The sequence below is a fragment of the Nematostella vectensis genome, chromosome 7 (assembly GCF_932526225.1).
Source record: "Nematostella vectensis chromosome 7, jaNemVect1.1, whole genome shotgun sequence".
NCBI lineage: Eukaryota > Metazoa > Cnidaria > Anthozoa > Actiniaria > Edwardsiidae > Nematostella > Nematostella vectensis.
Window position 1 is genome coordinate 12,851,792 of NC_064040.1, and position 12,952 is coordinate 12,864,743.

The 12,952-nt window shown below is 40.3% G+C and overlaps 1 protein-coding gene across 1 annotated transcript; it reads right to left on the bottom strand.

Annotated features, from left to right (window-relative positions):
• Nucleotides 1-6,300: 6,300 nt before the first annotated feature.
• Nucleotides 6,301-12,626, bottom strand: LOC5505055 (39S ribosomal protein L38, mitochondrial). The gene is made up of 8 exons (XM_001625869.3): nucleotides 12,488-12,626; nucleotides 10,891-11,004; nucleotides 9,405-9,601; nucleotides 8,740-8,812; nucleotides 8,299-8,344; nucleotides 7,647-7,799; nucleotides 7,439-7,572; nucleotides 6,301-6,666 (listed from the first exon to the last, which is right to left on the bottom strand). The coding sequence occupies exons 1-8, from the start codon at nucleotides 12,579-12,581 to the stop codon at nucleotides 6,563-6,565; spliced, it is 915 nt and encodes a 304-aa protein (XP_001625919.2). The 5' UTR covers nucleotides 12,582-12,626; the 3' UTR covers nucleotides 6,301-6,562.
• Nucleotides 12,627-12,952: the final 326 nt, after the last annotated feature.

A 12,952-nucleotide genomic window follows, 5' to 3' on the forward strand; every position in this document is an offset into this window, starting at 1 on the left:
TCCCCTGTTCCCGGGCTGTACCCCGGGGGAAGCCGCTGATATGATAGATGCGATACGAAGAAGCCGTTGGGGGAAGCATCGGTCATGAGAACGATGGTACCCGGTTCAAATTTTTTCTCTGTGCACGGGCACGTTAAATAAGCGAAAGAGGGTTGGTTAATATGATAAGGTAATAATCTTAGCCAATCTTAGGTGCCCTGTTACAGCTCCGTCAAGGCAGTAGAGCTACGGGAGTCATCGCCAAAATCACCATACCGAATATAAATGATAATGCTGCCAAACTTCCGCCACAAGACCGCACCAACGCCAAATGTTGGATTTTCCAAGGGAAAGAAAAACTATAACAAATTTTTGTATTTAATTAAAACGCCCCCACTTGCTAATTTTTTTTCCGTAACGGCGTAGCCCGTATCAGGCTTTTTCTAAGGAATCTTCAAATACTATCCTTTTTCTATATAATACCTATGACTACGCACCCCCCTTCAGCCAGTCCTAGGTACGGCGCCTGCAGCAGACTCCATGACAATGTTTTTCGCTTATTACCTTAGAGCCGCGGAGCAGCCTCTTTCTCTACCGACTTGTGGGCACTCAAATAAACCTTGTTACACATCAGACATGTCGGTGTTTCAAATGGTGTGGGGGCAGGACCGTTCCCAAGGGGGTACAGGGGATGTGTTCGCACCCCCCCCCCCCCACACACACACACACAACGGCGGAAAATCCATTTCCGATTCACAATAGGGGTCCAATTTGTAGACAAAACTATAAAGCATAACCGAATTAGATAAAAAAAGCATTTTGGATCATTCTGGATGTCAAAAATCTGAACTAGTAGGCACGCGCATCTCCCAACTTCCTTCGCTCGCGAAAAGACTCTAAGTCAAATCTTGACTTTTCGCCCATAAAGATATCTATGACTGGCGAATTTCCGAATTCCCTCCCCTAGAATTTGCCCAACTTGATGATAAGGCTAAAACAACGACTCGAAGATGAAGGTACCGCGTTTACTTGCGCTGTAACAACCTTTACACAGCGGAATTCAAAACTCAAATGATTCTAGTACCGCACCCTTTTTATGTGCTCCTAGGTGTTCAAGCCCATAGGGTAACCGACACTGACATCCATGGAGGCCTTTTATAAGATTGTCTTATCAGGGCAATGGGTGTACGGAGGGCTCACCATCGTGTGTGGACCTGTCTGTTACTCTTGGGCTGCCATGAAACGGAAATTGCGCAATGTTTACAATGTTGCTAATGACTACAGTGGTAATAAACTTCATATATACTGCGCCACCGCGCATGGCAAGCTTCCCATCTGATGACAGCATTCTAAACATTTTGCACTCGTGTCTACTAACAGCTGGGTCTGAGTTCTGCTAAATGTTGACCTAGAGTGAGCTTAGGCTTTACTTTCTGCCATTTGTTGATGGGTACCTGTGTCACGGAGGAAAATAACGAAATGGAGATTAACGTCATCTTTGACAACTAAATATCTTACTTTAATTAAACGCCGACCTTCCTGAAGTTAAGGGACGTTATAAAAGTATGTTTTGTTTATTCAACTAAAAAGCGTTCTATATTTGCTTAAGCAAGTTATATCAACAAAGTAACTTTAGCCTTTTCTCTGAATTAGGATATGGAAAATAAGAAGTTGACCCGTGACTCAGTGGAAAAGTAGAAGTGGCGCGTCCCTATTCCAGGGGTGTTTGATAATCGGAATTTGGCCGCCAATTCTCGGTTCGTGCTTCTTAACGAAGAAAGAAAAGCTGGATCTGAGTTCACACAGGGTTTACCCTAAGTAGGATTAAAACCTAGCCGTCGGCGGGATTAGGTTTTAGTACGGTTTAAGATTTTGAGTGCCAAAATGATTGGAATGTTGTGCGTCATTATATCCATGTGTGTATCTTGCCATGCGCACTAGCACGGCTCGCAGTCAGTATGACAACCGTAGTCAGTAGCAACATGTAAACATTACGTAAGTAATGGGGGGGGGGGGGGGTAGTTCGTTCCTCGGACGCTCATTGGCTAATGCCTTATCTGAACAGAGCTAAAAGCTTTCCATGGCTGTCAATGTCGGATTACCTGAGGGACGCCGTCGTAGGACCATAAAAGGGGTGCGGTAGAAGCAAAGATGTAAACCTTCAGATTGTAACAGCGAAGTAAAGCCCGGTACTTGTACCGCCCCCACTACAGTCTTCTGTCGTTGTTACACCAGAATTGGAGATCAAATTCCAATCCTCAACTATCTCTTTTCGCGCCCACTTTTCTTTGATCCAAACTTCCATTTCTCCCGCTATTGTGGAAAATATTACGTGCATTATATACGCGTGACAAAGCTACACAATTATTTACTGAATACAAAAACTATAAGGGATGGGAAACAATGTTTCCTTGAATCATGAACTCACAGTGTACTACATATAATGAGTGCTACCGTCAGCATGCGTTTCGATAGATGATAAAGAAAAAAAACCCGCTGATCTCAGTCTTTCTTTAGGGGACAAATTATATTATTATTAGTCGCCAAATTATAAGGCATCTCGAATTCTGATTGACCGACTCTACCCCCTTCTTTGTGCATTGGGATATTCTACTACTACTGCTTCATATACACAACAGATAGGCATTCCATGTAGGATCCAGATAGCATATCCGTAAAGCCCCGTACAAACTGCGCCATCACCTGCCAGCATTGCTGGCGAATTTTCGCTTTACTGACTATAGAAAAAAGGAAATGTCAAAATTGGAAATGGACTTTCTGACATTTCCTTTATCTTGTGGTCAGTCGAGCAAGAATTCGCCAGAAATGCTGGCAGGTGCTCAGGAGCGGATCCAGGATTTCAAAATGGGGGGTGGATGGCGACCGGACGGCTTACAACTGATCCGGTGGTCCTTTGTAGGTCACTTCATACATCTTAACATACTTCACGCTGAATTGGATTTGTCGCGTCAGCAAAGTAAACATATCAATATTTGGGTGACCTTCAAACCCGCTCGGTCAATCTCTTGGAGGCCTGGGTCTAAGGACTTTATAGGATTAGTAAGAAAAAGATTTGACCAAGCGAGCAAGTTTTGGTAAATAATTTTTGCCGCGAGTCGCAAATTGACAGGAATGAGTATTTTTCACCATGTTTTCTGGAGATCAGGGAGCGGGAAAACTTTAGCTCTTCTAAATATGGGCATCTATGCCCATATAAGGCAATACATACGAAAGACACTATCCGTGAGGAATATGTTTGATATGGCAGGCGAAGACATTTATTTTCTTCAAACAAGCATTATTTTACTCAAAAAAGGAGGGGTGGGGGGGGGGGGGGCGGATATCCAACCCCCTGTATCCGCCCCTGGTGCTGCCGCAGTTTGCACGGTGCTTAACACATTGACCCCTCAACCGGCCTGTACCGGCTTTGGGAAGTACCCACAACCCAAAAAATTCACAAATGCAAACTAAACACAACAAGATGAGGATACTCAGGCATCAGTCTAAGGGATAAATGGTCTTGAAGATATGCATCCAACCAAGGTGTTGGCAACTACTCTTAAGCCAAATAATAGCACAGGTTCTTTGACAAATTTCAAATCGAACAAGGAACGAAAAGCAGAATCACCCCTCTCAATAAAACGCTCAAAATACAACACAAGGGAGAGAGATCAGAAAACACAGCTCAAGACACAAATAGATACCTTTATTCTGATCCTCCAGGTTCATTTCCATTGTCTCAAAACACAATGTCCACTCCTTGAAGGCTTGTAAAACCATGGAGATGCCTTTACGGATTGCAAAGCATTCTGGGAGATCCAGGGAAAAATTCACGAGGGGAGGGCCAGTCAACACTCCTCTCCCCAAAGTCAGATGGTTTTTTATAAGTCTTTTCACCCCGAAGCCAAACAAATCAATTCCAGGTCATACAGACCCATAATAGCAGTGTAAACAATTTTGGAATCAATTTGGTTTCAGAAAAGACAGCATTTAGGAGAGCTGTGGTGGTTCATTAGAAAAAAAGCCAAACAAGAAAAAATCATCATGAATCCACCTTTGCTTGCAAATATCCATAAGCAAAGCACTCAATTATGCCCAAAAGACTTCATGATGTCCTGAGACACTCCCCTAATATGCTCATAGCTGTATTTTTGATGAAAAATACAAGCAACCATCAACTTGTGCTGGCTTCAGCACAACGACGAGGGATTAAAAGTGGGGACTGCAAAGTACTGTTGGAAAGCTTGGATACCGCTGACTAGGTGCAGCTGTGTTTGACTTTGACGGGCTGTATAAAACTCAGAATAGGGGGGAGGTATCTGTTTTCAGTCTGTTTTTTGTAAATTCAGCTCAAAAATAGCCAGGAGTCAATGGGTTAAGTTCTGTGCAGTTCTACATGACTTGGTCTTTGCCATGTTCAGATGGTGTACTAGTATTCCTCTGCTAGATTGGCGATCTAGTGGAATTGATGTCGGCAATCAGTAGGTGTGTTTTTCCGCACCGAGGATTACTGGCTTTGTCTGTCATGGGACGAAAGCTTGGTTCGGCTCTAATGGGCTGTTTTCACGATGTTGCGCGCGCGTCCAAAATGCCACAGACTGGCGGGCCATAGCTGATTAAACATTCCAAACAATGATAAATTACATTACTAAAAGAAAAACAAAGCAATGTCACGTATCAGACGGACCAACGGAAATATGAAAAGCATTTTTACAATAAAAAAGAAAGGGTTAAAAAACATGTTAATCCGATGATGATTGCAATTGTCTATGTAATTCACAAGGTAATAGCTCTAATGTGACTAAAAATGGAAGAATAACATGTGTATAACGTTTATATACCGATTTGGCGCTTATTTAAAACGCGGACGCCGACGGCAGAAAACAATGGGATTTGATCCAGAATTCATTAGCAGCACGTGGAAATGCGTTCTGTCTGATACATTTCAGCCGTTTTCCGTAAAACCACGAACATGAAAACTCCAAGTTTCACGGTCAATTGAGGACGCGGACGTTTTGCACTGTTAACTCCACTAACTACTTTCGCTGCTGTAAATATATCTGACTATAACGTTTTGCTTATTCCATTGCAATTAAATTATTATTGATCGCCACGCACGAAACCATCCTTCGGAGTCCAGTCAAGCGTGTCTTGTTTGCCCACGAGGAGCGAAACATAAACTCAACTTTTGAAGCGCTTTTCTTTTCGTCTGCTGGTTTATTTTCTCTTGGCTACTAACAATGAATAACCCACCAAAAGAGCCGGAATGTGCAGTAAAAATTAGTTTAAATTATTAATGATAACACAACTAAAAAAATATCTCACTACTGGCGCAATGTTACGGCGTGTTGTCATCTAGAAATTTAAATTTTATTCAGCAGAAAGAAGGCGGAGCTGTGAAGACCACCCAAGTAGAAGTCACGCTTGGATCACGCGTGCTGTTTTTGATGCCGTTCTTGTTGACTTGCTTAAGCTCTCTATTTTCTCTCGCCCGCGGACCCCTTACCCTCCCTGGCTTATTGTGACCCCGCTTAGTGGCTGTCACCCTTTTTTGTCTCTTTGATTAAGCAGGGGGGTGGCCTAGGGGGCCCGCCCCCCTTTTAGCAGCCAAAAATACAGTAAATATATGAGACATTATGTTAAATACAGGAGAAAATGCCTTGAAAGTCCCTTTTGCGCCCTTTCCTGTTAAAAAACCTGGCAACGCCGCTGGTGAGAAAGTTTGTATGAGCGAACCGAGTTTGTCGAGGAGGGGGTTGAGGGTTTAAGAGGCTACAAGTTTCACTACTCACGAGCCGCGAAATTGGAAATCGATATGCAGTGGTTTGAGCCCAGTCTCCTCGCTGGCGCTGTTGTCTTGTGCGAGCAATTTAACAGAGAGAAGAAAAAGAAGGGAGACAGAAGGAAGAAAGAAGGAAGAGAAAGGTAAGAGTGGCGAAAGAAAAAAGGAAGAGAGAAGTAAGAGTGAAGGAAGAGAGAAGGAAGGAGACTCTAAAACCAGGGTAGGGGTGGGGTTCTTTTGCTTTCTTTTTTCACTGAACCTAATTCACTGAACCACAGCTATAGCTAACATCACTGATCATGCATTAATAAATCAGGCATTGATCTGATGACAAAAAAAGTCGTGAGAAAGGATGGATATCCGATTCTTAGATTTCTCATTAATTACCTGGAAACGTAAGGGCTTCAATAGTATACCAGCAATTTTTAACAGCAGGATATCTTTTTACCCTCTTGTCAAAAAGATATAACTCTTTAAATATATGAAAAAAGATAGATTTGTATACTGTTTTTCCCATAAACAAGACACCAAATGACATATTCATAGCATTGAAAAATTTATTTTGGGACTTCTTAGTCGACTTTTCAAATGTCCCTCACCAACCTGTGTCTCTTTGAATGTGTGAATTACAAGTCAGAAAGCGAGATAACAGTCAATAAGAATTATACAAAAACATCAGATAGCATGAAAGCAAAACCATATTACAGGGATATTCTCTTTCTCTACAATGATAATGACTTCACAAAATATTATTTTAATATTGCTAAATCCGTTGATGGCTGGAATTATTTACATTTATCTTTACATGTTTGTGTATTTGGCTGAAAATCTCTCACGAGCCATCCCTCTCCGTGCTATAGCTGGTGTTATGAAAGGTTTTCTTTGATAGATGGGCTCTGGCATGCCTGGAAAAAAGATTGGTGATCATCAAGTCACTTTTCAAAAGCTTACATACAAGGTCAAGCATTCTACAAAGTTCATCAAGGTAAGGGTTATAGTTTGCATAGGCTGAGAGTTCAATTTAACAAGGTTTAATCTATCCATATCATGGTCTTTCAGACCATGATATGGATAGATTAAACCTTATTTGTCAGGTATGTATTAGCTTTCTTCATCTTTATCTGGTCTTTCAGACCTTATTTTCAAGGTAAAGTCTATCTGTATAATGGTTTGTCAGACCTTATTTGCAAGGCAGATTATATCTGTATAATGGTCTGTCAGACCTCTTTGCGAGGTATAGTCTATCTGTATAATGGTCTGTCAGACCTCTTTGCAAGGTATAGTCTATCTGTATAATGATCTGTCAGACCTCTTTGCATGGTATATTCTATCTGACATAATGGTCTATCAGACCTCTTTGCTAGGTATACTGTAGTCTATTTGTATAATGGTCTGTTAGACGTTATCACCAAAAGCTGTCTTATTTTATTTATTTATTCTTATTTTATTAGTTTTGCCTGTAAGGCAGGGTTGCCACACCAGCACTAAGCCAATTACAGTGGTCCCTCAAGCAAAAAAAAAAACATGACAATTTATACAATTACATTACAACAAGCTTAAAGCACTGAATAAGTTGCTGTTTGTTGCGTGTATTTTGCTGCAAAAATTCAGAGTTTGCCAAATACAAAACGTCATGTGATTTCTAAGTGCCAGTCAGGATACCATGCTTTCACTCACCAATGATATCTCTGAACGTTTGAGTTACAGAGTCATCCCAAGAAGCCTGGAAAAACCCAAGTCCAACTGGAGTGAGTCTATCCTGGACCTTGGAAATAAGTGCTGACGTACTAATTGACCGGTCAGTTAAGGATCTAAACATACAAAAAGGCAGGTCATTTCAGAAATCAATCACTACTTATACAGGTTTTGCATAAAGAAAACAAACCTAAAGGTAGGAAGAGTATAAGGTTTAAGCTGCTGCTCTTGACGTAGCAGACAGAAGGTGTATCTGTGGAAGCCAGTCCCTTGAGGAGGTATAGGGGGCAGGTACTCACAAAGTACTGTTCCATTCGACACTCTACTCCCTTGAATATTCACACTAAAGATGAAAACGCAAAATGCTTAGTAATTTAGGTTTTTTTGTTTGTAAAAAACATGGGAGCCCAGGGATATGAAAGGGTGGTGAAATCACAGTTAAAAAGCCGACCATTTCGATTTTGATCTAAATGGAACAAAATGTTCTACAACTGCAGAAGACTTGACTTTACATTTTGGTGCGTGGAACCCACAGAGATGCGTGGACAAACTGAGTGGACTCAGAATCGTGCAGAATCCACAAAGAATCCACGCCGAATCCACATGCGGAATGCTAAAAAACATTCAGTCTGTACTGTATGTGGAAAATAAATTAAGAAATTAAAATATACATAGCATGATTTAGTCAACATTCCTAAGCAGTTTTTCTTTCTTTATTTTTATTGGGGGGAGGGGGAGTCTTAAAAGTGGCCACTGTGGCTACTTAAAAAAATGCCCTAGCTATGTTGCTGATCTATAGGACTGATAAATGGGAAAGTTGATATAAATAGAGTAACACATACACAAGCCAGTGCAGCAGCTCCGTGTCCTTCTCCCAAATGTTTCCATCTGAAAATGGGGAAGCCAATTAAATGACATTACTACTTCCTAATTGATAAACTGCAGAATTACAGTATTTGGATGGGAAATATTTTAGACAAAACAAAATCTCCATATTTTTTTCTCCCAAAGAACTGGATCAAAAATGAAACACAAAGAACTGGGCCATACAGTATATTTTTTAGGTGAAAGGCTTAATAATTTTTTTAGGCTTCTTTGCCATCAATAGTCCTTTTTATGTTTTTCACTTGGATTAATGAAATGGCCAAAAGGCTAATAAACTAATAAAAGAAATTGTAAGTAAAACTTTTGGTGGTGTGAAAACCTCTGAAACCCATTCCAAATTAGACAAGGATTTTGAATTTTGCGCAGCATAAAACCCAATATGTGAGGCTGTAACTAACCTGGGGTGGTTAGAAGAAGCGACCACATGGTATCCTCATCACTTGTGTATTGAACATCTGGTTCCAGTAAAGCCTTAAAGCCCAAGTAATGACAAATAAGGGGCGTGTTGAGACATGTTATTATGTGTATACATGACTTTGTAGGTTGTGACTGAGAAACTTTACCCAACGCTAACCAGCGTGCTCTGTTAGTCAGCGAACGCAGAACATGCAAAAACAGAGGGTCTTTCTGCCGGCTCTCCTTTTCCCTTATTCTCAACACAGGAATCCCAAATCTCCGGAGAGCCGGCTAGCAGGCTATGCCAATTGTGAGTCCACAGACATAGTATACAAAAACATATTATTGATCTTACAAAAAATGTAACGCCAACCAGCGTGCTCTGTTAGTCAGCGAACGCAGAACATGCAAAAACAAAAAGGCTTTCTGCCGGCTCTCCTTTTCCCTTATTCTCAACACAGGAATCCCAAATCTCCGGAGAGCCGGCTAGCAGGCTATGCCAATTGTGAGTCCACAGACATAGTATACAAAAACATATTATTGATCTTACAAAAAATGTTTCGAGCTTTGGAAAGTAAACATGGTTAAAAGCATTCCCGAAAACACATAAGAGTAACTGATATAATATTTACGAGGGCTATTTTTATGGGATAGCAATATAATTTACCTGTGAAGGCGTCAGAAAGTTCCCATGATGCACTTTTGCCCCACTCTCATATCTAATATCAAGGTTGACACAAGGTGAGAACTCCTCTCCATCAAACACATGGTCGAATATCCCAGAGTGCTTTGCCAGTGATCTGATGTGGCTTCCATTTTGATTCACAGTCCATTCTTTGTGAACTCCCTCTAAGTCTATGGACACTTCAAAATAAGGATGATAAAATTCTTAACAGAATCATTTGAATTCAAATTGGAACTGTTGCTAAGTGTCAGGAATTCTACCATGTGCACTGAATTTTTAAGAAGGTTGACCAACCAGAGTGCAAGAACCACAGTTTCAACCAGCACATACATCAAAACTATAGTGTAGGTCTCTATCGAATTCTGATGTACATTTGAAGCATTCTTCTACACTGGTTGGCTAGTATAGTTAAAGCAGGAGCGTCACTGTAACTCGCAAGAGGGGAAGCTTGTGTACTATTTTTCAAAATAGCCAATCAGAGATGTCCATTATACAAGAGTATCGTGTAACAAAGATTTCTAGAGAATCGTGCTAGTTAATCATACTGTTTATTTTGACTCAAACCCCCTGAAAAATCTCTTATTTCTTGATGAAATAAGCGTCTTTATGTTTTCAGTGCTTGGAGAGGTTCCTGGAGGCCATATCAAAGACTCTAAGGCAATGTTGTGGTTCGTATTCGATGTTTATTTCGTTGTCAATTCCGGCGTTACGCTTCGGAGCTTTGCATGGCTGAACAAATAAATTATTCTTCCCTCTACTAACAAAATATTCTATTTGCCGGTTATTCTTCCAAGGTGATGACTGTGACTGTGACTAGAAATAAGCAGAGACCACCATAAGCAAAAATATCTGAGATAAAGAGGAGATAAGAGAGAGATAGAAAAAGCAATACTCGAATGGAGAGAATGACATATATATACTCCCAATAGTGATCGCTGAACCTCCACTTGCTTGCTAAACCTTACGAAATACTCCAAATTTCAAATTTTTTAATCAGAAAACGATAATCTTTGAAAAAATAACGCTAGCTAATAAGAAAAAACATTGTTCGTAACAGAAACTTGGATTAAGCTTTCGGATGGGCAGTAAAACAGAGAGAATTTTGAAGATTTATCAACGGAATTTTTCCCCCTTCTCAGAGATCGATCCAGGCTATTCGTTTCGGAAGGCTTGAGAAGGCATGACGCTCCTCCTTTAAGGCCAATTCAAGAAGTGTAAGGTAACTACTGTTAAGTCAAAGAGTAACTTTTCAATATATCTGGAATACAATGTGCTGCCATTAAAATAAAATAATAAAATTAAAAATACAACATTTTTCAGAGTTATGATTGCTAAAATGATTGTTAAAATTGTTGATAACCATACCCTTTCTGCTATTCTCTCAGTTGTAATCTATTTTCTAAACAAACAAAGACTCTGCCCCCCCCTACCCCCAGCTTTTAGCATTTTTTCTTAAACTCAATCTTACATTTAGCATATCTAGCAGCTTTTTCCAGTGCTGGGTTTTGTCGGTTTTGTCGAGCGACTTCAGACTTCAGTTTTCGGATTGCCTTTGCATTTCTTGGTAGAATCTCTTGCGCACCTGAAAGTACAGTAGATCATTGTTGTACACGAATAGTGAACATGACAGCCAGTATGACACAGCAGTGGATATCTCTCTGCAATTGTCCTCTCTTTTTGAAACTATAAGTTTCTGGCATGTATAATGCTATAAAGTAAATTTGTAATGTTTCTCACAATATTATTCAGGGTGTGGCAGGGGATGGGGCAATGGGGGCATTTCCCCTCCTCAGCCCCATATGTTTTAAATCACGGAGGGCATGGTTGTGCCCACATTTTCTTGATGTTTCTGTATCGTGGCCCCCCAATATTTTCAGGCCTGCTACGGCACTGTTATTGGGTCAATTTGTGTTGCCATGTTAGTTACTAATTGCTTGTTAGTTACCTTGTTAGGAGCAACATCAGCTGCCCTGCCCTGTTCTACATAAGAACTTTACCCCTTAATTTCCTTTAGAGCAGAGTACAACATACAGTAGATGGTACAGTACCACATGCCTTGAGAGCAAAGTGTAACATACATGGTACAGTTGGAAGATAAGGTAGTGGTACCTATTATCGGGCATTGCTCTATTATAGGGCACTTGAAAGAAATCGTAAATATCTCAAACAATAGGAAAACATGCTGAAAAATGACCCATCGAGTTGAAGAAACAACATTCAGAAAACGTTTCCAAAGCTTTTTACGAGTGTTTTTTGTTTCGCAAAACAAGAAATAATTTCCTCTCACACACCGCAAAATGGCGATTGAAATCCTCTCTTTGACTTGAATACGCAAGGTCGAAAAGAAGCCGTCAAAAAAGTCCAAGATTTACTGATCCTGATGAAAGTCGCTCTGCACATCCGCCATTCTGTTGTTGATCCCCCAGGATGCTATTTGGCCTCTGTTTCTGTAGACACTTCGGGATAGCTCGAATCGTTCCTACCTTACCTCGGTGCCCTGTTATTGAACAGCTGAGCAATCATAGAACGATTCAACCTAATTTTGAGCAATCGATTAGCAAACGCACATTTCGCCATGCAGTTTGTCACGCGCGCGATGCATGTGTTTTGAATCGCATGCTATGGAGAAGAAAGAGTCTCAAACTAAAATCTATCATGAGTTTTGCAAAGTACACATGTCAACAATTATTGTCTGCAGTATTTTAATAAAAATGGAGCATGATTTTCTCGTTGTTTTTTGAAAAGAGATCTGCTGTCCGATAATAGGGCTAGGTATCCGATAATAGGGCTTCACACCACGTATTACGAACGATTGTTTTCTCCCAAATTTAACCATCGAATTTTTGTTAAATTAGTCGAATTATTACCTTTAATAGTCAGTGATTTCTAGCTGTAAAACCTAAGACTAAATTGTGTTTTGTACGCGAGATATTTTAGCGTAAATCTAAAGTGTCCGATAATAGGTACCATTACCTTACAGCGTAAATCTAGTGTCCGATAATAGGTACCATTACCTTAACCTTCTTTTAAATCCGATATACACACTACAATTAACAGATATTCACCTTGAGAGCAGCAGCGGGCTAGCACAAGTACAGTATTGCGTCGGGGTCTGAAGAAATTTTTCAGAAAGGGAGGAAACACTCTTGCGGTCGCCATCTTGGATCCTATACCGCTGACCGTCCTTATCCTTTTACCTCGTTCCCAGGTTACCCTCGGTGATTTTCAATGTTGATCTGATTTTACTGCGTGGGTAAATTAATGCTATCAAAAATATCGTGAAATTTAAACAATTGTTTAATATTGTTTTAAAAACTTCATTTTCATCATGCCAACGCTTTTATAGCGAGTTCGTAGGCTTCTTTTAAATGTCCAAATATATTAGTATAATTAGAGAATGACAAGTCCCTAGTATAGTGCAAAGTAAAATATGTAGAGATTCAATAAAGTCTTCTTCTTCTCATCGATTTTCCCAATTTTTTTTAACTACAATGAAGATTAAATACCCCCCTCCACCCTCCCACATCTAA

Bases quoted from the DNA above. Each gene is read 5' to 3' on its own strand.
- LOC5505055 (XM_001625869.3), bottom strand. From the start codon at position 12,581: ATGGCGACCGCAAGAGTGTTTCCTCCCTTTCTGAAAAATTTCTTCAGA. The intron at 8,813-9,404 runs GTAAATTATATT...TTGGGCTTTAAG, and splicing joins ACTTTCTGACGCCTTCACAG to GCTTTACTGGAACCAGATGT. The intron at 7,573-7,646 runs GTTTGTTTTCTT...TTGTATGTTTAG, and splicing joins TATACTCTTCCTACCTTTAG to ATCCTTAACTGACCGGTCAA.